This window comes from Papilio xuthus, unplaced genomic scaffold (assembly GCF_000836235.2).
Source record: "Papilio xuthus unplaced genomic scaffold, Pxut_1.1 DF827597.1, whole genome shotgun sequence".
NCBI lineage: Eukaryota > Metazoa > Arthropoda > Insecta > Lepidoptera > Papilionidae > Papilio > Papilio xuthus.
In genome coordinates, this window is record NW_013531052.1 from 2239423 (window position 1) to 2267180 (window position 27758).

Sequence of the window (27758 nt, forward strand, 5' to 3'; positions counted from 1 at the left end):
AAATAATAATGTATAATTTTATTCATCTTAAATGCAACATAATTTAAAAATAATTTCTAATATTTGCAATGACTATATTTTACTGAACAGTTTGTACTGTATCTAATGGTTGCTTCTCTACACCGGGCATAGAAGCTTCTGCAACTTCTCCGCATGAAAATCTAACATAATCTATGACTTCCACATTATTTTGTTGCAAAACCTCGTCTACTGTAAACGAGGGGTCCAGTAAATACTCTTGGTATATCAGACATGTTTCATCATCAGAGTTCTTGGCTGGTTTATCCGCTTCTTTATCACCAATCTTTGTTGGTGCGCAACCTACAATATGTTGGCAGAGTTGTTTGCCAATATCTTCATGATCATTGGCCTGTCTATATGCTAGCAAAGCTCCATATTTCCCTGCAGAATAATCACCAAGGACTGATGGTGCAGGATGAGTGTAGCCAGCGATTTTGACATCACTATTATTGGCTTTCCAGCACTCAGCTCTCCTCAATACTGCATTCTCGCCAACTGAGCCAATAAACAATGCCAATATTTCCGAAAGCTTCTTCCCTCCTTCAGCTGCTAAATTTCCCAGTTGCTCGCTGTCCAACTCCATCTAAAACATGGAAAGTGATTTTGCATTTATATCCATTTTAGACTCTTTAAAACTCACTTTGGTTCGCTGCACTACAGATAGTAATATAATAAAGGTAAATTAAAAAAAAAATACCTTTGTGACAGGTCCCTTTGACTGCATATTAGTGTGAGCAAACTTGAAACAAGCCATTGTTGCATCTTCAATCATCTTCTGAAACTTATCATTCTTAGCAACAAAGTCTGTTTCACAGTTGAGCTCAACAAGAGCACCATGGTTCTTGTCAAACTTTACAGCAACTAATCCTTGTAGGGCAGAGCGGCCTGCTAATTTTGTAGCCTTCGCCCAGCCCATTGCTTGAGCTTGTTCATTAAGCCATGTTTCTGCCTGGAAATTGTTTACAGTGTAATCATAAAACTACTAGCTATTGTCTGTGACATGGTCTTCAAAATGCAATAAAAAAAATGAAACTATGAAGGCTATGTATTTCTCAAATCTAATCAACCGTTCCAGAGTTATATTGTAAAAACATCTATAATTCCATCCATCCAAACTTTTGCATTAATAATGTTTGTATACTTAACACACCTACAGAATTTCTCAGATATCTTTGACAATATTTGAAATTCTGCAAATTGTTATCAGATTAATCTATTAAAGCATTTCGAAATATATTTCTAAATATTTACAGTACCTTGTCAGTATCATTGTTATGCATTTCAAGGGCCTTTTTGCAGTTAGCAATGGTATAACCGGTTTTCTTTCTTAATTTGGCTAGAAGAGAGGACTCAGCAGCACGGCAGATAGGACCTGTGTGTAGGCTCCTCACCAACTGGAAAATCATCTGAAATTAATTTTATTTGTTATGTTACTTAATTACTTAATAGGAATACAGTTCTATATTATTTTTATGCTTTAGTTTGCTCAGTAAATGTTTTAGTATTTAATGAATCTCACACAATGATCTGTCTGTTATTATAAAGCATAATTAAGATGTAACACACAATTTAAAACACAGATTTGCTTAAACTGTACAACTCAATTCATAGCAGAGTATGACATCATAAGCTAGACCTATTAAATATTTTCAAGGCCAATCCAACCATGTTTGCACAATGGTGTTTACTGTTTAGTCGCTAGCTAAATTTAATGCTGTATTCATGCATGTAGCTAATGCTTAACTTTATAAAGTTACCTTTGAGTAACATTTAACTTTTTGTTTCATCTGTAAAATTATCAAATTAAGGTTAAACTAAAACAACGTACTGTGCCATTACAGTGCCAGATTTTTTGATTCAAGAGGTTTTATTGGAACACCATTTAAAAATTAAAAAGAAAAAATATTGTTTATTGGTTGCCAACAGTTTTCAGAATATCATTGTTAAGTCACCATGGATACTTCAACAATTGATTTCTTATATAATTCGCTTCATTTACTTAGCGTGAGAGTAGCTTTAATATTACTAACAATTAGTTACTTTTTGTTTTTTATGTAGAAATATATTTTACTATATAATTAATAAAATATAGAACGTAATATCTAAGGTCATCGTATTATTTCATTGTCTAATAAAACTGGTAAGTTTATATAATACTTACTTTATTTAACTGCTTATAAGGCTTTTTTTATATTATTTTAATAATATATTTCCAATGAATATAGAAATGTATAATATTAAAGTAAGGTTATGACTATTATTTTAGCTGTCAATGTCAAATAAAAGTCACCACTTTGACGGAAGCGTTTGCGTTTACAAACGATTAATTCGTCGCCTTAAAGTTCGATTTACTAAAAAATATTACTACTTTATTATTTACTTTTATATATAATCTTAGAATCTTATTACTCGATTTGTTTTAAACCATGCTTAATACCAGGATGCTCGAGCCCATCCCAATATTAAATTACTAAGCTGCCCAAATCCTCTTGGATAAGACCTGGATTCGCCACATATAAAGTTACATAATTACAGCTCACAATGCAAAGTCGAAAACAAAAACGGACTAAGGAACTATCCAAAGCATCGTCATCCGAAATCAAACTACCGAAAATACCTAAAGCAACAATGCCTGAAGATTTCAAAATAAGAACACGTCCTCTTTTTTCACTACCAGAAGAAATCCTTAAATTACCACCACCGCCTAAAACGTCTAAAGTTCGATCTAAAGCAACAACGGCACCTCGAAAAAGATCTAGCGGTAATTATATTTTTGTGAGATATTTGATTGTATTAGCATTAAATGCCATCTCTATGATACTGATTACTGAGTCCTCAAGTCTTTTTCTATCCAGCAGAAAACCGAAACATTTTGTGGCTTATCGTCATTTTAAAAAGAATCAGTTGCAAAAATTTGTAAATAAAACTTTTTGGTGTATTTTTTTTTACTAAAGAAATTTTTTTCTTGAATTCAGTTATGCAAAGCTTTACAGCGATGAGGAAGGCCAGAGAAGAGTTCCGTGCTAAACTAATGAAGCTCATTTGTCAGTCCGCCCCCGGGGAGGACAGCGACGCCATTCCTTCCGGGGACGAGAAGAATATGCTTCGTTACTATTACTATATACGTTACGGTATAGACACGATTCACGTTGCTCCATTGGATAATAAAATTATATTACGGTAAAGATTAAAAAAAAATCTTACTATAAATTCAACTCGGAAATTCAAAAGTTAATTTTTGACTAGTAGTTGAAACTTTTACTTGAATAATCGAAATGGTTAGATAATGCGCCATTAGCCTAAAGGTTTAGGATAGGTTTGGGTTACAGTACACACGGTCGTGGGTTCTTATTTACCATACGACTGTCAATTGAAGTCATTTAATCGCATGCCATTGGAGTCAAACCCTGTGCATATTTTGAATCTATATTATTAAACGTTGGATAGTAATATCATTATATTAATTGCAGAGTGCATAGCCTGATACCTTTAAAATTAAAAAAGTGGAAGGAAACTTTGTTTACCAGTACAGATGAAATGAGAGAAGATTTCATGATGAGTATGAAAAAGGCGATCGTTGATTTTGTACTCAAAGATCCTAGCACGGTAAATACATATTTGTTCATTATTTGAGAATGCTTCCCAGCAACTCATAATAGTAAGTGTTAGGTTAGCTTTTTTGGCGGCAAATGTTTAAATTGTCATAACTATTAAATTAATATCATAGGAAGAATCGTTGCAAGAAGAAGAAACGCCGTTGATGCAAGAATTGGCTAAAAAAGATGACGCCTGGAGAAATAGATACATCTTAGCACAAAAATATAATACGAAAAATTTGCACACTGTAAATCCGTGTATAGCACAAGTGCTACAAATATGGTGGAAACAATTCAAGTAAGTATAAAGGTGACCAAAGAAAGGAATGCCTTAGTGGATTAAACAAGACTAAACGAATGACAGGAGATCGAAAAGAGACATGCGACTCCGTGCGTGTGGAATTGGAAAAACTTAATTAGCAGCATATGCGTTCTTCCAGGCTATGTTCTACATCTATGCTAAATTTTCGCAAGATCCATGCAGCCGTTCTGGAGATACCTTCAAACAACCATCCATCCATCGATCCATCCATCTAAATAAGATGTAGGTAGATAGTCTGAAAGAACGCATAGGACTGATTCGCAAATAAAAGCTAGTTTTGTAGATAAGGTTAGATCGTTACAGTTATGTTCGTAGTATTAGTATTGTACCTATTCGTACATTCTAGTGACCTCCGACTGATCAGCATGAGGGATATAATGATGACGCACGAGGCGTACGAGCTGCAGGACTTCAGTTTCGTGTGCAAGCGGCACATTGACGCGGCGGGCAACGTACTCACGCTGCAGTGGATACCTACCGTACAGGCTGTCTTCCTACAGGTGGAATGATGACTTTCATAAGCACTGTATGCCATTAAAACAAAAAAAAAATTACAGCTATTTAGCTACTGGACAGTCGTTCAGTACTGTCTCAATAATATGCACGATGTATGAAATAAATACTAATACTAAAAAAATGCGGTGCACAAAATTGTGGTTTGTTAACCGTGGGACGTTTAAGGGTAAAAATTGGTCTGTTTTTCTAGATGTTTTTGTTTTTTTTTTCAATAGTTTTACAATTTGTTTGTAGGGAAGCAAGAAGAAACAGATACCAGATGTAAAGCAAGCGGCGAGGGTGAAGCGATTTTACAACTGTCTCGCCTCCATTATGACATTCAATTTGCAAACGTTGTGTTTGAAATCAATGAAAGAGTACACCGATTACATTATGGACGTTGGGGTAAATTATACATTTTTGGTCAACTTTAAACGATAGTCAATAATACTAAAACTTAGATTATTGAATCGGGATTTATTTATTGTGTTGAATTATTATAAAATTTCGCGGTTTAAAATATTGTTTTAATTGTTTTAGGGGATGAACCAAGGTTTCATAATCAATCTGTCTTTCCAAAACGAGGCAATCGGTTTCGAGCCATCATTTAAACAGTTTCGTGAACAGCTGTGCCTTTTGTATGACTTTTTGATCGACGCCTGTCGACAGACACCTCGCCTGGAGACTATTTTGTATCAGGATTTTGATGTTACGTCACGTTCAACATTAAAAGTAATCATGAACTTTATTAGTAACAATTTCTGTAACTTAACATGCGGTTTAACGCTTGATTAAATGTAATAACCTGTTAACAGTTGACAAAGTTTAATTAGCTAACCTAGACATGAAAATATATTTAAATAACTTTCATTTCAGCCAATAATAGACAGTGAGTTAGTTGACAAGTACAAAAAAAGTATTGCCGACTTGATTGACGAGCAACGGATCGGACCAGAGCTGAGGATCCAAGACTTTGATAATTACGTTTGCCTATTAAACGGGGAGGTAATTTACATAATAACTATTTTCGATTATTTATATAAAAAAAGAATAATTTTTGAATTGAGCCATTATAATGACAAAAGGCTCATTACATATTTCACATGTTCCTGATTTTTTCACTTTTTATTTAATTTTAATCTTTTATTTCCGTGCCAGTCCCTTGATGAGGTTGAAGCTTTTATCTACGCTGACCCGGAGAAGACATTCGAAGAATTCTGTGCGGAGTCCATCAAGTACGTGGAGCTGGCACGAGAGATACCGTCCAAGCTGGAGGGCACGATCGTTATCGGCATGTTCATGATGCAGCGAGGAGACCTAATCAACTCGTTGCGCGGCGCCGCCACCAGGCTCGCCAACATGGTGCTGAGGAAGATGACCGATGATTACCAGACCATGGTCAAAATGTACGTTATGTTAATAATGACTGCTGGAACTAACAAGTCCAAGTCAGATAATACTACAGTGGCGATGAAAGCCATTTGTATTATAATAAATTTATCAGATCTTCATCTGCTTCTAAACAATTTAAATAAAGTAAAGTACAAAATATCACAACTTAGTTGAGTTTCTTTACATTTAGCATCTATGACGAATATTCTCACATCGCCAACACTCTGCTGACGCCGCCACCAGACACGGCCGCGTTGATGGACCTCATCGCGTACTACAAGAAGGTTGAGGAGACGGTGCTCGACGAGATGGAGGACAAACTGCGCAATGTCATGAAGTACATCATCTTTCTCGGCGACTACACTTCTTTTACACCGCTAGAGGTCAAGGCTAACAACCAGACATTTCATTGGTAATATTATGAAGTCAATATGATGGAAATGAGAAAGGTTGTAATGGATCTTGATGAGGTTGAATGAGGATGAGGATACTTTTTTTAAATTCTTCATTCTAACTTTTGACTGACTAGTATAAGAAGTATTACGTTAGTTTATTTTTTTATTTTATATAAGTAAAATTAATTTGTTTTTTTTTACGAAAATTTAGGTACGCTCGTATGCCTAATGTTATAGAAGAGAGCAAGGCAATTTGCGATCAAAAGAAAATCGAGTATCAGGACCTTTTGAAGGTAGGTTTTGGTGTGAGGAGAGAACTTACTCATGGGACCGTAATATGCTCCCTAACCTTAGAAACCGAAATAAATATAAATAAAATCATCAGGTTCGGATTGCAAAATTTATCGAAGACCTGGACATGTATGAACTGCAGTGTAACGAGGTACAGTACTGGGGCGATATTAATGAACTGCCCAAATATGTATCCCGCGCCCGACATCTTGATGAAAAGTAAGTAAATGTCTCATTAAATTATAGATTTATTGCGGAATATAAAAGCTAGAATAGTAACAACTAAATTCGAAAAGACAAGACCACACTAACGTAGTGGATTTACCAATAAATTTCCCTCTACCACAAAGTGCAATTTATTCGAGCATTGTACCACGCCTTTATGGAATATCGTGGAAAATACATCACGGTTTTAAACTGAATTCTGTGTTCATATTCGGAAAAGGATTTTTCCAACCGAATCAGAATTCTGATTACTTTTTGAATATAGTATTTTGTAAATATAAAGTAATTTATGAATTTTTATACTTTTGTGTTATATTCCAGGTTGTCTAATGCCTTGGTTAAAATAGATCAATTTAATGAAGAAGAAACTTCCTTCGGATGGGAGTTGTCGCAATACCCAAAGAGAAAAGCCGTCTACGATCGATTGGTTCCTTTTAAGAAATTATTCGACGCGGGATACGATTTTCTTCAGAAACATTCCAATTGGATGCAGTCCAAGGTATTTTCAATAATTTCATGTATCAGTTAAACAAAATTTGAATAAAAAATATGCTGTTCTTATTTTTAGGTGGGTAGTTTTGATCCTGAAGAAATAGAAGGCGATGTGAGTTACTATTACAAAATTGTATACAAACTTGAAAAATCATTCCAAGATGTTCCGGATACTCACCAACTAGCTGTTTCAGTCAGGTAATTAAGCATAAATAAGCATAAAAATACATTTTTTAATAGAGATGAAATTTCTGCTAGTTACTTTCAGGGAGAAAATGGATGACTTCAAAACGCATATGCCAATTATTCAAACTTTAGGAAATCCTGGTATGAAATTACGACATTGGGAGAAAGTGTCTGAAATTGTTGGGTTCCCTATTGTCGTGGATGAGGAATTATCACTGGCCAAAGTTATTGATTTCAACTTGGATGATTACATTGAGAAGTTCGAAGGAATCTCTGAAGCTGCAACCAAGGAAAATAATCTCGAGAAAGCATTGGACAAGATGATGAAAGAATGGGCTGATCTTAAGTTTGAAATCTTGTCATACAAGTCAGTACACACTAATCTTACTCTATATTTTCTATTGATTAAAATTAAAATGCAGTATAAAAAACACTTATTTGATTTCAGAGATACTGGTACATACATTTTGTCAAGTGTTGATGAAATACAGCTGCTACTCGACGACCATATTGTGAAGACACAAACTATGAAGAATTCTCCATACATAAAGCCATTCGAAGAAACCATACAGTTAGTAGAACTTTGTATACTTGCTAAGTGTTCGCAATTAACTATGGAATAAAAACTTTTAGCCTAATAAACTTTGTTAAATTGAATGAATAATATTAGAATTCGATGTTATCTAAAATTTTTGTTCCGAACAGCGATTGGGAAGGCAAGCTTATACTACTGCAGGAAATACTTGACGAATGGCTGAAAGTCCAAGCTACGTGGATGTACCTGGAGCCAATCTTCTCCTCGCCCGATATCCAACAGCAAATACCTGAAGAAGGAAGACGGTTTAGCGCTGTTGACAAGGTTTACACTTTTCAAGTTCCCGCAACTACTTCAAATTTTCATAAATCATGTTTAACAGTGGAGTTTAATTGTAGATGTGGCGGGAAATAATGAAAGCCGCAGCCACCGAGCCTCGAGTTCTCGACGTGATCACGATAGAGAAGATGTTAGACAGATTGAAGAAGTCTAATAATCTACTGGAAATGGTACAGAGAGGTCTGAACGCGTACCTCGAGAAGAAGCGCTTGTATTTCCCACGATTCTTCTTCTTGTCCAACGACGAGTTGCTGGAAATTTTATCCGAAACAAAGGATCCAATGCGGTGGGTTTATTATTTAAGCGTATTAATGTTTATGGCTAGCGAGAAATAAATAATATGGGACTTCGAAAATAATTATCTTTTGGAGTTAAAATGTATTTGCGTCTTCAGAGTGCAGCCTCATTTGAAGAAGTGTTTCGAGGGTATTGCGAAGCTTACGTTTACGGACGAAATGGTGGTGACACACATGAGGTCTTCGGAAGGAGAGATCGTATTACTTACGATGACCATAAACACCGTAGCCGCTAGAGGACAAGTGCGTACAATGTTTAATTAGTTAATATAAGTGATTTTACAAGGGTTTCATAGCAAGGTTTTCAAATATATAGGTAGAGAAATGGCTGCTGGAGTTGGAAGTTTCAATGAAGTCGTCAGTGCACCACGTCGTGCACATCTCGTATGACGATTACTCGCAACGGCCGCGAGAGGACTGGGTGCTGGTGTGGCCCGGCCAGGCGGTACATATTCCATTTTCGCTATTTACATATGTTTTTACATAATTCTAAAAAGAGAACCTTTTATCCTCCTTGATTTAAAAGTAATTAAATACAAAAATTAGAAACTAAAACATTTTATTTGTTCTTAAAGGTGCAATGTATAGCAATGACGTTCTGGACATCAGAGGTGACGGAGGCGATTCACATCAGTATCCGCGCCATGCGAGCCTACTGGGACAAGTGCAACTACCAGATCTCAAAGATTGTCGACTTGGTGCGCGGCGAGCTTAGCTTGCAGAACAGGATCACTTTAGGTTGTTACATAATTCAAAATTAAAATATAGAGGTATTGAAATATTCCATGAAGAAAGGTCTTAAGCACTAAAAAGGAAGCTTTGTGTATAATTAGTTACAATTGATCTTATCTTTCTTCTTTATGTTAGATCTTTCTGTACATGTCTCTTTAACAATTTTGACTTTGTTTTTGTGATTAATACGGTTTGTCTTAACTTAGGTGCTTTGGTTGTACTCGACGTGCACGCTCGGGATGTTTTAATGCTACTCATCGAGTTCAAGGTGCAGCAAGACAACGACTTTAACTGGCTATCCCAGATAAGATACTACTGGGAGGTAACGTCTTCAAATAACAGTTCTAATCTGTGAATATGTGCTGAGGGATGGTTCATGATTATCCTGTCTATCAGTTGTAATTAATACAATACTGTATTATAAATATTCTAGGAGCAAGAGGAGAGGGGCTACCAGATAGTGACGCGCATGATCAACTCACAGTTAATGTACGGCTACGAGTACCTGGGTAACACGGGCCGTCTGGTGGTCACGCCTCTCACCGACCGCTGCTTCAGAACACTCTTTGGAGCCTTACATCTTAACTTAGGCATGTTGATTACATGCAAAATACATATTTAAATAAACCGTTAGATGGTTAACAATCGAATACTACTTAATTTGTAAAGTAATGATAATTTTCTTTTATAAGGTGGCGCCCCTGAAGGGCCTGCGGGTACAGGTAAAACCGAGACCACAAAAGACTTGGCTAAAGCTGTCGCGAAACAATGCGTGGTATTTAACTGTTCCGATGGACTCGACTATATTGCTCTCGGAAAATTCTTCAAGGTAAGGTTACTTAGGTATTCGATGAAAATTAATTTAAGATGTTGATATTAATACAAACGGGTGTAAAATGACAGGGTCTGGCTTCTTGCGGCGCGTGGTCATGCTTCGATGAGTTCAACCGAATCGATTTGGAGGTGTTGTCGGTGGTGGCGCAGCAAATTCTGTCCATTCAGCGCGGTATTAATTCGGGCGCCACCGAGCTGCTCTTCGAAGGCACGCTATTGCAGCTTGACAAGTCCTGTGCCGTCTTCATCACAATGAATCCAGGCTATGCTGGTAGATCAGAGCTGCCTGATAATTTGAAGGTAGGAATCACTGTAACTTTATTTATAGCCTTAACTCCTGACATTAGGAATTTAGTATAATAACATCTTAAATTTCACAGGCATTGTTCCGCTCTGTGGCTATGATGGTCCCAGATTATGTGTTGATCTCTGAGATTGAGTTGTACGCGTTTGGCTACCTTAACGCCAAACCACTTGCAGTTAAAATTGTCGCCACCTACAAGCTGTGCTCTGAACAATTGTCTTCGCAGAGTCATTACGATTATGGTAAGTATCAGTCTATCTTCATAAAAGGATTGCTTATTAGTTACCATTGAGACTCATAACTTTACAACTGTCGTTTGTAAAAGGTATGCGCGCGGTAAAGTCTGTTCTGCGCGCGGCGGGGGCGCTGAAGCTACGCTACCCGGATGAGGACGAGGACGTGATCCTTCTGCGGTCTATCAAGGACGTCAACCTGCCCAAGTTCCTCGAGCACGACGTGCCGCTCTTTATGGTTGGTAAAACATTTTTTCAGACCGCATTCAAACCATTAGCGAAAGGTGGTAACTAGGCAAATTCTTCAAGACAGTATTCAACTATTCCTCCTTTTAGTGTTTTATTATTTATCTTCATATTTTCAACAGGGTATCATAGGAGATTTATTCCCTGGCCTACCGCTGCCTCTTGCCGGTCTGCCGCATCTAGTGGCTTGTCTTAAGGATGTTTGTGTAAATATCAACTTGGTAGCAAATGACTTCTTTGTAGAAAAGGTGAGAATTTAATTCTAATGTTGAACTACCAACAATTATATATAGGAACTTAAACTTTTTTCTGCCTCACATGTTTAATGTACAAAAAATTAACTGTGTCAAGATCGGATAGTTGTTCATTTTCAACATTGCTTGCAGGTTCTTCAGTTGTATGAGATGATCCTGGTGCGTCACGGTCTCATGCTTGTGGGGCTACCGTTTGCAGGCAAAACTAAGTGCTACCACGCCCTAGGCGGTGCCTTGGCTATGGTTTCCGAAAAGGTAATTTTTCATGAAATTTACGAATCACCAGTTTTTTTGAATATGGTTAAAGACATATTACATGTTGAAAGAAATTGAAAGCTTTCTTTCAACATGTAATATGTCTTTAGAAATTGTCTTTGCGAAAGAAGTTTTGAAACCAATTAAGATATTTTTGGTACAACTAAACCTTTTTTTCGGTTCAAAATTAGTGTAGATATTATATTTGTATACGTGTGATTGATGCGATTTATTCTTATCATTCAGGGACTTATGGCAGAAAACGCTGTGGAATGGACGGTGATCAATCCTAAGTCTATAACAATGGGGCAGCTGTACGGTCAGTTCGATCCAGTTTCACACGAGTGGTCCGATGGTATTTTAGCCGTCAGTTACAGAGCATTCGCCGTCTCGCCTAATGATAATAGGTATATTCATCTTGCTTTATTTTATTGCAAGTGATATTTTTACAGCAGTTTTGATATTCAGATAAATATGCGATAAATAAATCTATTTTGTTACTGAAATTTATTGATTTTCCAATGGTAGAAAGTGGTTGGTATTCGACGGGCCAGTTGACGCGATATGGATAGAAAATCTGAACACAGTGCTCGACGACAACAAGAAGCTGTGCCTGATGAGCGGCGAGATTATACAGCTCGCGCCCACCACCAATCTCATATTCGAGCCCATGGATCTAGAGGCCGCCTCGCCTGCTACCGTAAATAAACTTGCTATCAAAACTAGTACAAGTAGTTGCAATTTGATAATCCTTTTCATTCTTGCCTTCTGAACTAGAAAACTTTCTAACTCTTATTTGTCTTGACTGTATACATTATTTTATTTGGTTAGTTGTTTATCTACTCATGTGAAGCTGATGCGGATTACCAGTAAAATACTATATCGTTATAATAAATAAGGTGTCACGTTGCGGAATGATCTACATGGAGCCGAAAGGTCTGGGCTGGAAGTGTCTAATGGAGTCGTGGCTGAACACGCTCCCGCCGACTCTGCACAGCGTCAACCGAAACCTCATAAGGAATCTATTTAACCGCTTTATGTCCCCGCTTTTATGGCTCGTCGAATATTCTGGACAAGTTAAGGTTAGTTAAGTCACAGTGGAGTCGTCGTACGGACATTCAAAAAGTGTATAAAGTAAAACTTTGATTTTAGCAAATGTACATCACTTCGCGAACCAATCTGGTCAAGTCTTGCATGAACCTCTACGATACTTTTATGGACGATTTCTATGACGAGAAGTACGTAGAACAACTATCGGATCTTGATGTTAGAGCACAGTTAGAGGTTAGTATAATTTGTATGACATCTCATCTTAGATGTGTTGGTTAATTTATCTACATGTGGCGATTTGTAACTAATGTATTTATTTTTAAAGGGAGTTTTCTTCTTTTCTTGTATTTGGTCGATCGGAGCAACTTTGGAAGGTAGCGGCAGACCAAAGTTTGATATGTTGTTCCGTGGATTGTTAGACAAGGAATTCCCAGAAAAGGTTTGATTCATACCTTAGTTATAAATGTAAATATATATGCAAAAAATTAAATTTACACTTATGTTATTACATTTCAGGTTATTGAAGCGTTGCAAATACCTAAAGAGATTGCCAAGCCTGAGAAACAGTATATATTTACTATACCCAAAGATGGACTCGTGTATGATTATAGATTTATCAAAGAGGTAAAATTTATTCAGCATTATCAACAGCCTTTACCTGCCAATTCCTGGGCACATTGCTAATTATTAATCTGTAAAAGTCGACCGTAATTACAAGAAATCTTGTCGAAAAGACCTTTGATACCCTTTATGACGTTGAACCTATATTTTTTTAAAAAGGGCAAAGGAAAATGGAAGCCATTCCAAGACGATGTAGTGTCAGCGCCACCGATCAGTCGGGACACGCCGCCCAACCAGATTCTAGTGACGACCCTGGATAGCGTGCGGTACCTGGCTCTCTTCAAACTCTTTGTGACCCACCACAAACCGGTCATGATGGTCGGCCCCACCGGAACTGGGAAATCTTCTTACATTATTGTAAGTATGGCTTAAAAGAATTATGAGCTGGTATACCATATTGTTCTTTATAATGTGATAACATGATTTATTCTAGGATTATCTTGTGAAAAGAGTCGATACGAAAGTATACAAGGCACTAATCATGGCGTTTTCTGCACAAACCAACTGTAATCAAACACAAGATATCATTATGGGAAAGTTAGATAAAAGAAGAAAAGGTATGTCAAAGATTATTATCATGTATTGTGATAAATACGTACAATGTTAATACTTTTAACTAATAAAATATTTAGGCGTGTACGGGCCTCCGATCGGTTGCTACAGCGTGGTGTTCGTGGACGACGTCAGCATGCCCCAGGCGGAGACGTACGGCGCTCAGCCACCCATAGAGGTGCTCCGTCAGGGCATCGACCTCGGACTCTGGTACAACCGCAAGACCAACGACGCAATGCATCTCATTGATGTACAGGTAAGATGTTGGCGGAGTAAAACCATACGTGTTTAAGAAAATAGCATGCTAGCTTCTTGAAGGCGCTCATACCTATCGCATGCTTATTTATTCATGAATATTAGTGGTGTTGGTAAATTATGTTGGTGCTGGCCAGCATTTGTTCCTTGTGGTTAATAATGCGTGTTTCCAGTTCATGTGCGCGATGGGCAAGCCGACGGCCGGCGCGAAAGTGATCACGCCTCGCTTTACTCGTCATTTCTCTTTCCTCTGCATCGATGAGTTCGAGGACGACACTTTGCAGGTCATCTTCAGCAGGATAATGCTCTGGCATCTTGATACAAGGTGATAAGAATAAATACTAACTTAGTGATGAGTTTGTGAGTGCAATAAGTTGTATAAACAGACAGAACTAGGATGTAATTTTTTAACTTTAAGAATACGAAAATCGAAATTTAGATATTTCATATTAATTGTAATTCCAAATTCCAGAGGCTTCTCCAAAGATTTTGATCCTTGCATTGACGAGTTAGTAGCTGGTACCTTAGAGGTGTACAAGCAGTGCCGACTGAACCTGTTGCCTACACCATCCAAGTCTCATTACACTTTCAACCTAAGAGACTTCTCCAAGGTTATCTTGGTGAGCTTTTTTTACCGAGATTATCTTAGTTAGCTTTATTATTGATAAGATTAGACTTCACTAAATAAATTTGTATGCTTCCCAGGGCGTACTTCTATCAGTTCCAGAAGTAACTCCAGACCTGCAGTCCATCAAGCGACTGTGGGTGCACGAATGCTTGCGAGTGTTCTCCGACCGGCTGATTGAGGACGCGGATCGGCAGTGGCTGGTTACCTGCCTGCGCTCCGCCACCGCTCTACATCTCAACGAGGACTTCGACAGAATGCTCTCGAGGCTGCTAGAAGGAAATAACAAAACTGTAAATTTAAATAACTGTTGACTTTGTCAAAATTGTTGCAATGTGCTTAATTTCTACAAAATAAACTCTTGACTTATTGCTCAAGAACACAAACTGTCAAAAGAAATCGTAATAAAAAAACCTTTGTGTCGTAAAACAGTTCTTAATGTTTTATATTAAACAAATAAAGATATCTGTTTTCAGATCACCGATCAAGATCTACGAAAGTTGATTTACTGTGATTTTGCAAATCCAAAAGTTGACACGCGCTTCTACATGGAAACTACAAATATGGAGCATTTGAACTCGACTGTTGAAGCTTTTCTTGTTGAATTTAATAACATGTCAAAGAAGCCAATGAATCTTGTATTATTTCGGTGAGTTTTTACATTACCAGGCAATTCGAAATGCCATAAACAATATTTTTATAATGTACACTTATTTCACTTTTAATGAAGAAATTAAACGGTATATCGAAATACATACATATATCTTGTTGCTTATCAAAGTACTAATTTATCTAACCAATAAGTATTGCCTCATAAAATATACACATCACAGAAAAAAAATGTTTCCTCGTTCCAAAGAAATTACTTTTATTTTCAATCGTTGTAGGTATCGATTGTCATAATAATCTTGCTTCTTAATTATCTCAGACCACTGAGCTGTTGAGTTCTCGATCGTAATTAGAGTAGACGTGATCCCGAGCAGAATTCGCTCCATTGAACTGGAGTAGAAAAGATTAAATGTTTCTTTAAAAATGGTTCAATGAACCTAATTCTCATAGGTATATCTGTAATGTTTATCGTTAAATAAAATAAATAAGGTAGTTTAATTCGTTGATGGCTCCAAAGTTGACTACAGATAAGAGAATGAAGTCTCATGTGATGATGATGATTGGTACCTTGTGATAGGTTTGCGATCGAGCACGTGTCTCGTATCTGCCGCGTGCTGACTCAGCCGCGCTCCCACGCGCTGCTGGTGGGTCTTGGTGGCTCGGGGAGACAGTCTCTCACAAGGCTCGCCGCACACATCAATGAATATGATCTGTTCCAAGTAAATTAACAATTTTGGTTGACAATTATTGTAATTTTACGGCGTGTAATTTTGATTGCAATTGTTTTTGGCATAGGTTGAAATGAGTCGTACATATGGGAAGAACGAATGGCGCGAAGATTTAAAGACGTTGTTGAAGAAGTCCAGCACTCCAGAATTACACATGGTGTTCCTATTTATTGAGTCACAGGTAAAATAATCTTAAATTTTTTTAAATAATGTAGGACAGATCTTACTTTTAGTTTGTTAGGAAATTCTAACAAATAAAAATATAACGTTTTTATTAGATTAAAGAAGAAGGTTTCCTTGAGGATGTTAACAATATGCTTAACTCCGGTGAAGTACCCAATATTTTTGTAGCTGATGAAAAAGCTGAACTTTGTGAAAAAATGAGAGTGGTAAGAATAATAAATATTATATTTTTTAAAGCCATTTTTAAAGATTTCCATTTAAAGAACTGAAATTACACAACGGAACGTACTTATTACATGTGTTAATGCTTTGGATATGATTTCCAGATTGATCGTCAACGCGACAAGTCTCTACAAACTGACGGCAGCCCGACTGCGCTATACGCGTACTTTGTGTCAATTGTGCGCGACCAGCTGCACATAGTCCTGGCTATGTCACCCGCCGGCACTGCGCTGCGTACCCGCATCCGCAAGTTCCCCTCCCTCGTTAACTGCTGCACCATCGACTGGTTCCAGGTCAACATCTTACACTTAATTTGAAACCATTAAGAACTATCATAGACACATGAAAATCGTGTTATTATTTTCAATCCAACTCTAGGAATGGCCACCGGATGCTCTGCTGGCTGTAGCTAAGCGTTTCCTGAAGGACATCGAGCTGACAGAGTTGGAGCGAGAGACGGCAATCAAGCTGTGCCAGATGTTCCACACGGACACGCAGGAGCTCACGCGTCAGTTCCTGCTGCGCCTCAAGAGATACAACTACGTCACGCCAACAGCATACCTCGAGCTCATCAACATGTTCAAATCGTTGTTAGATAAAAAACGAAAGTGAGTGCGTATTTCATTTCTTATATACTTTTGGCCGAATCGCCGTTTTGGCCGAGTTGTCACCAAATATTTGTCGAGGGTGTGTTTATAAATTTAAATGGTATTTTTGGTTCATTTATTAATCAAATTAAGTTTGGTTCAATTATTTTGCCAGGGAGTTGTTATCAAATGAGAAACGTTATATCACCGGACTTGATCAACTTGCCATTGCGGCTAAATCGGTCGCTGCCCTGCAAGAGGCGCTAGAGATCTTGCAGCCGAAGCTAGCGGCCGGTGCTGCTGCTGTGGCTGAGACAACCGCCAAAGTAGAAAAAGAAAAAGAAGGTGTGGCTTTGGTGGAAGCTGAAGTCTTAGTAGACCAGGCGGCTGCTGAGGAACAGGTAAAATATTACGAGTTGTAAGGAAAAACTTTTTCTGCATCAAATCAAATGGTTTGTAGACTACTGAAAGCCAGAATTATTTACTTACGATTTCATAGATAAATTTGTCTGCGCTCTCCAGGCTAAAGAAGCACAAGGTATCAAAGATGAGTGCGATGCTGACCTGGCAGAAGCGATGCCCATACTGAACGCTGCTCTGGCGGCGCTGGATACACTCACTCCTCAAGATATCACCTTCATCAAGACAATGAAGAGCCCTCCAAGAGGAATAAAGCTTGTGATGGAAGCTATCTGTATATTAAAGGTACTTTAAAAATTGTCTACAATCAGAAGTGCAAAATATAACCAAAAAAGTTTGTTATGTTTACTAATGTAGTTGGAAATATTACATTTATTACTTTAGGAAACTGTTTAGAGTAGATTGAAAGATTAGACCTTGATATTATGTAACCATTCAAATAAAACGAAATGGTTAGTTAGACTTATCGACTGTGTAAATAATAAAACATCGTTTGTTAATCCAATATACATTTTGTGCTGTAAAATGTGCTTATTTATTGAGTCATCGGATAATTCAGTAGACAAATGCTTTAAATACTTATATTTGCTTGATTTTAATGCTCTACCAAAAGGATGATCCGGTAAGTATGTTTTTTTTTATTAGATTTAGTGATAAAGTACCTGCAAAATCGATCATATTTTAGTTACAACTAAACTAAAAAATAAAAATTAATGTATTTTTAAAAATATTACAGGAAGTGAAACCTGATAAAGTCCCGAATCCATCAGGCGTTGGAACGATAGAGGATTATTGGGGACCATCGAAAAAGTTATTGAACGACATCAAATTCCTAGAATCGCTACAGAACTATGACAAAGACAATATTCCGCCGCCCGTCATGAAGAAGCTCATGGCGACTGTGATGCAAGACGATGGATTCGTTCCAGAGAAGATTAAGACGGTGTCCGTAGCAGCGGAAGGTATTTTAAGGACAATTATTAAATATATTGCATTTTAGTCTCAAGTTATATTAAAAAATCATTGCTATATTTTATTTCATGCAGAAAATATTCTTATAATTTTGCGGTTGATAAACACTAAACAAAATATATACTATTAAGCTATTAATTATATAAAAACCTTTAGTACTTGTTAATGATCACTAGACTTGAACCGATAATGATAATTTCATCAGGCATGTGTAAGTGGGTGATTGCAATGACGAAGTACGACAAGGTGGCCAAGATCGTGGCACCTAAGAAGCAACGTTTGGCGGCGGCACAGGCAGTCTACGACAAGGCTATGGCTGCCTTAGCGATCAAACAGGCGCAGCTAAAAGAGGTAACCAATACAATTATTTGCAATTTTCAGTTTCGATCACTCTCAGTAGCAGACTCCTACAAATCTTAATTATTTATTATTTGTTTATAGGTACAATTGAAATTAGGAAAACTTGAAGCTATGTTAGCAGAACAGAGTCGACAACAGAAAGTATTGGACGATGAAGTAATGGATTGCAGTAATAAATTGAAGCGTGCGGAAATGTTGATCTCCGGCCTGGGCGGAGAGAAGACGAGGTGGACTCAGATAGCGAAGACGTTGAGAGATACCTACAACACACTTACTGGTACCAATCAGACTCTTATAAGAATAAAGTTTCTCAATTTAACGACGCAAAACAAATTTAATAGTTAAGTTTAATGAAGTTATAATACTGCTCCGCACAATATTACTAAATTTCCTTGTTTTAGGTGATATATTAATTGCGGCTGGAGTCATTGCTTATCTAGGACCATTTACAGCTGCGTTTAGAAACACACAGGTACGGTATACATATTTAAAATTAGATAAAGCGTATTTTTAAGACCTGAATAACGAAAGTAGTTGATGAAGCTATTGATGCTTTTCTTGATGACAGCAGTGATGAAGTCTGTATGTTTGCAGGTGATGGCGTGGGCAAAGGCGTGCCACGAGTGCGGCATTGTATGCACTTTACAGTACAGCGTGGCGCGCGTGCTGGGCGAGCCAGTCACCATCCAGCAGTGGAATATTGACGGCTTGCCTGATGACGACTTCAGCTGTGAAAGCGCCATCATTATCATGTTCGTATCTTTATATAAAAGGAGGAGGAAAGGAATACTGGCTACTTTTTGTGTGTTTTTATATTATTTATTAAATACATTTTTAATACAGGACGGCTCGTCGTTGGCCTCTCATGATCGATCCACAAGGACAAGCCAACAGATGGATCAAGAACATGGAAAAACCAAATAACTTGTGCGTGGTTAGAATGACCCAAGCGGATCTCAGCCGCGTCTTAGAAAATGCTGTGCAATTTGGCCAACCGGTATTTTCTTTTTTATGTTTTTATCCAGAGAATGAAAATCTTATTGAGAGATTAAAGATTATATTTATGTAAACACATTCAGTATAAAATATTTGTGTAGGTGTTGCTGGAGAACGTTCTGGAGGAGCTGGACCCGATGCTGGAACCGCTGCTGCAGCAGCAGACCTTCCGGCAGGGCGGTGCGCTTTGCATAAAGATCGGGGACTCCATAGTTGAATATAGCAAAGACTTTAAGTTAGTACTATGAAAAAACATATCAGATTATTTAAGATATTTTACAGCTTGCTTATTAGCATAAGGTAAGACTTAAAGTAGAAACAAATTTGTACATTGAATATTAACATATAAATATTTTTAGGTTATACATCAGCACGAAATTGGCAAATCCGCATTATCTGCCAGAAGTAGGAGTCCGAGTGACTCTAGTGAACTTTATGCTCGCCAAAGACGGTCTGCAGGCGCAGCTGCTGGCCCGAGTGGTGGCTAGGGAGAGGCCCGACCTGCAGCAGGCCAAGTCTGACCTCACCACGCAGGGGGCGGAGCACAGGCGACTCCTACAGGATATAGAGAAGAAAATTCTAACCGTACTCTCTACTTCGGAACATTTGCTAGAAGACGAAGAAGCGGTGCAGGTAAATACTAGTCAAATAGACAATTCTGACGTGAATACAGAGTGAATCTTTTGACTTAAACCACGAACAAATCATAGCGAATGTTTTAAAAATAAGAATTTCTACCGCCCATATCTAACATAACACATGTTTATCTAGATTTTGAACTCAGCCAAAGACATGTCGAATGAAATCAAGGAGAAACAAGAAGTTGCCATGATCACGGAGAAAGCTATTGATGCTGCTAGAAATGACTACGTGCCCATCGCTGTGCACTCCACAAACTTGTTCTTCTTAATTGGTAACGATATTCAACTTTATCAGATAAATTAGTCAGAATACTATACTATACTCTATAATTAGAAAATGACCATTAGCTTTTATTACTTCGCCTGACAAATAAACGAAGATAGACGAATTTAAATACATTTGTTGTAGATCGAATTTGCATATTTTATCACAGCTTCTAATTACAACGTTTTTTTCTAGCTTCATTGGCGAACATTGATCCCATGTACCAGTACTCGCTGGGCTGGTTCGAGGGCCTGTTCACCGCGGCCATTGACAATACGGACAAAGTTGACGATATTCACGAACGACTGGCCATATTGCGAGCCTACTTTACTTACTCTCTCTACAACAACATTTGTCGGAGTTTATTCGAAAAGGTATAGTATTTTTAAGCTTTGTAGACATATTTACTTTGTTAATTCTATTTTATTCCTAGGTTTACACCTAAAATAAATCTAGTGTTTTTGATGTCAACTTAAAACGATAAAAAATTCAACATGTAAAGAATTGGATATGAAATAATTAAGGATTATCCTAACTAATGAAAAATTGTATGTTCTGTAGGACAAAACAGTATTTTCATTGCTACTAACAATGACGATAATGGTGGCGGAGGGCCGGCTGCACCAGGGCGACGTGTTGTTCCTGCTGGGAGGCGCGCAGCCGCGCCACGTGCCGCCCAACCCGGTGCAGTTCCTCAGCCCGCAGGCGTGGGCGGAGCTAAACGGGTCACTTCTCTCTTTATCATACACCTTGTTTGCTTTACTGCCACCTACGAGTTCACGCTCAAAGTTGCTTCCGTAGGTCTGCCAATGTAAGGATAGTTCCTCATTGGGAACTTTCCAATTGGTGATAAGTGAGCACCATATTGATTTATAAAACTCTATTAATTATTATATTACAAATTTAAATACTCAACAATAAGTTAGCTAATTAATGTATTACTAACAACATAATTTTTGAACATGAACACAGACGAAAGATAATACTCTTGGTGTGGTACCACCCTTATATTTACGGTACTATATTTAAACTACTCGTATTTTATTATGTATCTTATTCGTTTATTTATTATTATTGCATAAGTAAATAGCCTCGAAAAGTAAAAAGCCGCAGACCGCAAAAACATTGCTCCATCTCGTTAATCGAGTGTGATAGTTTCGTGGCCCAATGTTATGACGCTTACTGCTAACTCCGATACTTGGAGACAAAAAAAGATTTAGCAAGAGCCTTTACACAAGGGTGGCCCTAAAATAAGAATAAAAGATTTATCTTTGTTTAGATATAGACGTAATACATAAAAACTAGAACCATTTATATATTTTTAGATTAAGTGAATTCGAAAAGTTCAAGAATATAGTAACGCACTTTTCAAGCAACATTCCGCAGTGGGAGGCCTACTGCAACACCGTCGATCCTCAAAACCAGCCGTTGCCGGAACCCTGGAACTCAAATCTTGATAGTTTCGAGGTTATATTGATGTTACTAATTAATATAATTTGTGGATTACATTCATATTAAAAAAAGTCTCTGCTTTGTTCTAGAAATTGATGGTTCTACGTTGCATGCGAATGGATATGATGGTACCTGGTGTCCAAAACTTTGTTGAAGGTATGGATACAATAAAACATGGCAAAAGGTGTATAAGAAAGCAAAACAATAACTACTAGTGACTTCATTTATATTTAGGAGTCTAGTTATGTTGCATATATGTTTGCAGCTCAACTGGGCAAGCAGTTCATCGAGCCGCCGCTGTTTGACCTGGCCTCCTCATACTCGGACTCGCACTGCTGCATCCCACTACTGTTCGTGCTCACGCCGGGCTCTGACCCTATGGGCACACTGCTCAAGTTTGCTGATGATCAGGTACAACATAAAAACTTACAATTAATTGATAGTTGAATCATGTAAAATAACCCGATAACATTTAAATGCTGTAACCTACCGCTTTTGGACAATGAACATACATTTTTAGGGTTTCGGTTCATCCCGCCTGTTCTCGCTGTCGTTGGGGCAAGGTCAGGGTCCGATTGCTGTGAAGCTGATTGATGAAGGCGTCCGCAGCGGAACCTGGGTAGTACTTCAGAACTGCCATCTCGCCAAGAGCTGGATGCCCATGCTCGAAAAGGTATGTCGAATACTGACGAGAAAGAAAGCGAGAAAAATTATATTTTAATAACAAGGTTTCTACATTATTTTATTTTGATGTAGATTTGCGAAGGTTTGACACCGGACTCGACGCATCCAGATTTCCGCCTGTGGCTGACCTCGTACCCGGCGGACCACTTCCCCGTATATGTACTGCAGAACGGTGTCAAGATGACAAACGAACCACCTCAAGGTAAAAAATTATATTGAGACGAAATAAAAATGAAAAAATGGATGACATCTTGTAAATAGTAAAATTGTAACACGTTTTGTTTCCAGGTCTCCGCGCGAATATAGCGCGCTCGTACCAGAGCGACCCGATCAACGACGCGGAGTGGTTCGAGGGCAACAAGCAGTCGGAGGTGTTCAAGAAGCTGTTGTTCGCGCTGTGTTTCTTCCACGCGGTGATCCAGGAGCGTCGCCAGTTCGGTCCACTCGGCTGGAACATTCGCTACGAGTTCAACGAAACTGACCTCAAGATCAGCGTCACCCAGCTTTATATGTTCCTCAACGAGTATGATGTGAGTTAACTCATTTAATCCCAATATGGTAGTTTTAGTCATAGAATTAAGACATTTTTTCTCTGTCTTCATCGGGCGCCAATATTTATGAGTCCAGCTTTTAGATACTTCCAAGTCTGTAAAGAATAGAAGACATCTGATGCTGAAAAATATTGTCGTTCGCTTCGTCTGCCCGCGCTGACTTATTTTATTACAAAAGGACATTCAATTTGTTGCGCTGCGCTACCTGACCGGCGAGTGCAACTACGGCGGCCGCGTCACCGACGACTGGGACCGGCGCTGCCTCAACACCATACTCTTCAAATTCTACAATCCTCGGGCTGTTGAAGAAAACAAATACCCACTGGATCCCTCCGGTAACTCCACTTAATATCATAGGCATACAATAGGCGAATTCATATTACTTTATAACAATATATCCCTAAGTTTCACACTAAAATATCAAAGCGAGCTGTTTTTTTGTGTGCAAGGTGTGTACTACATCCCGACGCTGAAGGAGCACGCAGATTTCATAGCATTCGCGCGGTCGCTGCCGGCCGCCACTCCGCCCTCCGTGTTCGGCTTCCACGCCAACGCAGACATCACCAAGCACTTCCGCGAGGCAGAGGAGTTGCTCGACACAGCCATACTCACACAGGTGTGTTGTAAAAGGGAAAAGTACTTCGTGTTTGTGAAGATTTTAGACTTCATAGTATTTCGATCAATGTACAGTCGCGGAAATTCGCGGTGTTCCACTTTCAGAAATATTTTCACTTTCTTTACAGCAAGAAAAACTTCGCCTCTTATTACAAATAACCAATTAGGTAGCAGTAAGTGGTAAAAATGACGGGATAATAATAAAAAGCAATTACTCGTGTACTACAAACCGACTTTTTTCGTAGACAAAGTAAAAATCTACAAGTATACAAAGTGTTCTAACGACTGCACCTTCTAAGGTGGAACACGGTGAAATTCCCCGATTCTCTACTGTCAAATTCCTCTCTCTGACAACAAAACAGTGGTAACAATAATTTATTAAGGCAGTTGAAATTGTAGTGATAAATAAAATTCCTCTGAAATATTATATTATACGGTGTTCATACCGTGTCAAATATAAGTTTGAAATCTTTGGAATTCCACTGAAGGCGGTGAGCGTGAATTTTATTGTAGTAAAGTGCGCAGATGTGCCTCTCGGAACTCTCGTATTCCTTCTAACATTTCGCCTTCGCCGCCGACTGCCTCGAGTCTACGCTATGAACTTCAAGCATCTCATGAATTTCGTTTAAGAGCGAAAATGCTTCTTACATTCCCGTTTTATGTTTCGCCACGAACCAGACATAGTTTAGCTGCGCACATTTAAATTATGTACTCATATAATAGTACATATTTATTTTGTTTATTAACAACAATTTGTTAAATACATATATATATATAAATATATATATATATATATATATTAAATATGTATTCTTAAATTAACATCAGCTGGGGGGGGGTGGCTAAAAATGCTCGCTACTTGAAAATTCTTTATCAAATTGTATTGGTTTACTTTTAATTTTCTCTATTGATAACATTTTGTTTTCTTTGTCGCTGTCACATGGACATCAAATAGGACCGCATGGTAAGGTTTATTTTATCACTGTGAAATATTTTAATATACATTTTATTAATGGTTTTATATTTTTCATATACAAAGGATCTCCTGAAAAAGCATATTGTAAGTAAAGAGAATCTCTGTCGCTTTTAGTCGTCAGCTTTGTGAAATTGCTTGCTTGTTGTGTTAATGTATAGTTGCCGATGTCTTCTTGCTTGAACGCTTCCTTCTCTTGTTTTGTCTCTTCCAACTACTCGTTACACACAGCTTTGGTATAGGGTCATCGCTTGGCAGACCACGTAAACTTTATACCGATTTGGGGACACTGGATTTATACATACTTATAATACTGTAGGACACGATGGCAGCGGGAGGCGCGGGCGCGACGCCGGAGCAGCAGGCGATGGCGATAGCGGAGGACGTGTTGGCGCGTCTGCCCGCCACCATACTGTCGGGCCCCTCACACGAGGGCAACGTGAAGCCCGCCGACATGACGCCCATGTCCATCGTTGTGATACAAGAGGCGGCGAGGTATGAGCGGCTCGTTCAAGTCGTCAGGAGCAGCTCCAGAGCCGTCATCGGAGCTATACAAGGTATGGAGACAATAGACACATGTTTCATTTAATGTTATCAGATTTTAGGATTGTTCCTACCTTCTAAATAGTTAACCTGATATACAATATTGAGGACACAAAATCGACGTGAATTAAAATCAAAATATGATGGTGAAAAGATACTGCTACTTATAACATTTATTATATGATATTTATAAGTTGGGAAGCAATTAAAATCAATTTTAATAACTTGTCGGAAATTTTTAGGTTTATATTAATATTACTGTCACCAGGTGTGAGCGTGTTGAACGACATAACGGAGGAGGTGCTGACGAGCATGGTGCGCGGACGTATCCCCGCACTGTGGGCCGGCAAGAGTTACCCCTCGCTGAAGCCGCTCGGCGCGTACTTCAATGACCTGCTAGAGAGGCTCGCCTTTCTACAGGTGGGCAAACTAGTCTTACATATGTCTTCAGACGACCAGTCAGCTGTCCTGAGACAGCTCAGGAGTTAAAAAGCAATCATGTTCAGGAATTCTCTGTCAGTTAATGCATTACTTATTTATGCAAGCATTGTGTGATTTTTTTTTAAATCATACCCGTGTACAAAAAATGATAAAACCACACTAAAGCTGAGTGTCAACGTGAAGCGAACACTTTGGATGGTACAATGAAGCACTCATTCAGCTGATTGTTGTGAACAATGAAGCGACGATGGACAATTGCAACATGTCGAATATAATTCATATTATTTGTGATAAAATTTTCACTCGCATTGAAATATTTTAGCAATGAAAATCAAAAAAACATAGTTATAGTAGTTTCTGGATGTGACTCGCTGTGATATTAATATCAGTGATATTGTCTTCTCGTTGATTTTTACTATTGATGTAAATTATAACATATGTTTGCAGCACTGGCACCAGTACGGGCCGCCGGTGGTGTTCTGGCTGTCGGGTTTCTACTTCCCGCAAGCATTCCTCACAGCCGCGCAGCAGAGCTACGCCAGGAAGTATAAGATACCCATCGATCAACTTGATTTTCATTTTGAAGTAATACGCCTTTTAAAAACACTAATATTTGTTATACAATTACGATCTCTGTTACTATGTTTAAATAGTTTTAAGAACCGTCGAATAGGCTACCTTTAGCCTTCGATTACGACACAATTAAAAATGTAAATAATAATAATAAAAAATGAAATTGTTTATTGGGCAAAAAAATCTTTTTCACAAAATTTTGTGTGCTCCGTCCCAGGAACTAGTTGAAACTGTGTTTCAGGACAGAGCGCCTTCTCGTATCCTCTTAATTCTAATCCTAATTAGTTCGCGTATTGCTTTTTCTTTGTTTCAAATCTTGTTTGTAATTCATGAGTTTATAATCCTTGAAATATATTGTCAGTTCGTTTTATATTTTATATAAATGTGAATATATTGTGACGAGCAGGTGCAGCGCACGTTCGAGCTGGAGAAGCCGCCGGAGGAGGGCGTGTACATCCGCGGCTTGTTCATGGAGGGCGCGCGCTGGAACAATGACAAGTACTGCGTAGACGAATCCCTGTCCAAAGTGCTGTACGACATCTTCCCGCCGGTCAGTACCATGTTACATGAATATACCTTTTTTGTACCATTATTAGGTTTATAAAATATAGCTAGGTGTACGCGCGAAATTAAAAAAAAAACGTAATTAGTGGTCTATATGGTCTTTCAGACTATGTTCTGCATCTAAACCAAATTTCAGCGATTTCTGGTCAGCCATTCCGGAGATACCTTCATCACATACATCCATCCAAACATTCGAATTTTTAATATTATAGTAAGACTAGCTGTTACCCCAGACTTTGTCTGCGCGCAATTAAAAAAAACTAAAAAACTAACCTTTGTGTTTTTCCACACTATATTCTAAATGTATGCCAAATTTCATCAAATCCTTTGTTCGTTCCGGAGATACCTTCAAACAAACATCCATCCATCCATCCATCTAAACATTTGCATTTATATTAGTAAAATGTAAGATAGTAAGATCTTTAAGTATGACATATAGACAGATCTTTAACTATGTTACATTCTGTTGAATTTATTTTAAAGTTAGTTACTCGTGGAAGTGAATGAAAACATAATGATTTTTTGGATTTGCTTATCACAAACAAATTTTGACTTGCCCGCGTAGGTATGGTTGATACCGCTGAAGCGCGAGGACATACCAAAGGACGTGTTCTACAACTGCCCACTGTATAAGACGGGCGACAGACGCGGCGTGCTGTCCACCACGGGCCACTCCACCAACTACATACTGTTCATGCGGCTGCCCACAGGAGAGGACCCCAGCCACTGGATCATGCGGGGTGTGGCTCTCCTCACACAGTTGCCTTTCTAAAGCAACCATCCAAGTGTTGTGGCAATTTTTCTGTTAAGATGATTATTTTCTGATATGCAAA

The 27758-nt window shown here is 38.2% G+C and overlaps 2 protein-coding genes across 7 annotated transcripts; one reads left to right on the forward strand and one right to left on the reverse strand.

The window, feature by feature from the left end:
- Window positions 1-3: 3 nt before the first annotated feature.
- Window positions 4-2293, reverse strand: mEFTs (elongation factor Ts, mitochondrial). Of its 6 annotated transcripts, none has more exons than XM_013312892.1 (5): window positions 2183-2293; window positions 1779-1808; window positions 1278-1415; window positions 719-970; window positions 4-604 (listed from the first exon to the last, which is right to left on the reverse strand). In XM_013312892.1, exons 2-5 carry the CDS (start codon window positions 1806-1808, stop codon window positions 80-82), a joined length of 945 nt encoding a protein of 314 aa, XP_013168346.1. In that variant the 5' UTR covers window positions 2183-2293; the 3' UTR covers window positions 4-79. The 6 variants fall into 6 exon arrangements, with proteins under 6 accessions (XP_013168346.1, XP_013168345.1, XP_013168349.1 ...); XM_013312891.1 differs by having other exon boundaries at window positions 1278-1427; XM_013312895.1 differs by lacking the exon at window positions 1779-1808 and having other exon boundaries at window positions 2183-2292.
- Window positions 1848-27758, forward strand: Dhc36C (Dynein heavy chain at 36C). Its single transcript, XM_013312898.1, has 74 exons — window positions 1848-2161; window positions 2557-2782; window positions 2997-3201; window positions 3492-3627; window positions 3749-3915; window positions 4286-4439; window positions 4690-4839; window positions 4975-5166; window positions 5311-5439; window positions 5593-5840; window positions 6017-6238; window positions 6433-6514; window positions 6607-6731; window positions 7059-7236; window positions 7306-7427; window positions 7498-7782; window positions 7864-7986; window positions 8121-8274; window positions 8349-8575; window positions 8684-8828; window positions 8902-9030; window positions 9161-9323; window positions 9524-9639; window positions 9751-9907; window positions 10010-10146; window positions 10221-10451; window positions 10532-10697; window positions 10781-10926; window positions 11057-11182; window positions 11321-11443; window positions 11690-11850; window positions 11972-12143; window positions 12343-12525; window positions 12596-12727; window positions 12819-12932; window positions 13010-13117; window positions 13274-13471; window positions 13548-13671; window positions 13747-13922; window positions 14095-14246; window positions 14394-14541; window positions 14627-14839; window positions 15023-15195; window positions 15733-15874; window positions 15951-16064; window positions 16162-16272; window positions 16393-16581; window positions 16667-16896; window positions 17051-17276; window positions 17398-17580; window positions 18032-18257; window positions 18473-18618; window positions 18709-18904; window positions 19029-19099; window positions 19222-19379; window positions 19471-19624; window positions 19725-19858; window positions 19983-20256; window positions 20395-20536; window positions 20725-20903; window positions 21091-21254; window positions 21855-21996; window positions 22071-22137; window positions 22247-22392; window positions 22502-22654; window positions 22738-22867; window positions 22954-23195; window positions 23395-23551; window positions 23666-23832; window positions 25124-25361; window positions 25616-25767; window positions 26236-26373; window positions 26768-26911; window positions 27491-27758. Exons 2-74 carry the CDS (start codon window positions 2563-2565, stop codon window positions 27695-27697), a joined length of 11934 nt encoding a protein of 3977 aa, XP_013168352.1. The 5' UTR covers window positions 1848-2161; window positions 2557-2562; the 3' UTR covers window positions 27698-27758.

What these genes read in the sequence shown, in the direction of transcription:
- mEFTs (XM_013312891.1), bottom strand. Translation starts at nt 1,808, where the DNA reads ATGAAACAAAAAGTTAAATGTTACTCAAAG. An exon ending in ATAACAATGATACTGACAAG is followed by an intron (nt 971 to 1,277) that starts GTACTGTAAATA and finishes AACAATTTCCAG; the next exon opens with GCAGAAACATGGCTTAATGA. An exon ending in CAAAGGGACCTGTCACAAAG is followed by an intron (nt 605 to 718) that starts GTATTTTTTTTT and finishes TCCATGTTTTAG; the next exon opens with ATGGAGTTGGACAGCGAGCA.
- Dhc36C (XM_013312898.1), top strand. Translation starts at nt 2,563, where the DNA reads ATGCAAAGTCGAAAACAAAAACGGACTAAGGAACTATCCAAAGCATCG. An exon ending in TTTGCCTATTAAACGGGGAG is followed by an intron (nt 5,440 to 5,592) that starts GTAATTTACATA and finishes TTTCCGTGCCAG; the next exon opens with TCCCTTGATGAGGTTGAAGC. An exon ending in CTGTGCAATTTGGCCAACCG is followed by an intron (nt 19,625 to 19,724) that starts GTATTTTCTTTT and finishes ATATTTGTGTAG; the next exon opens with GTGTTGCTGGAGAACGTTCT.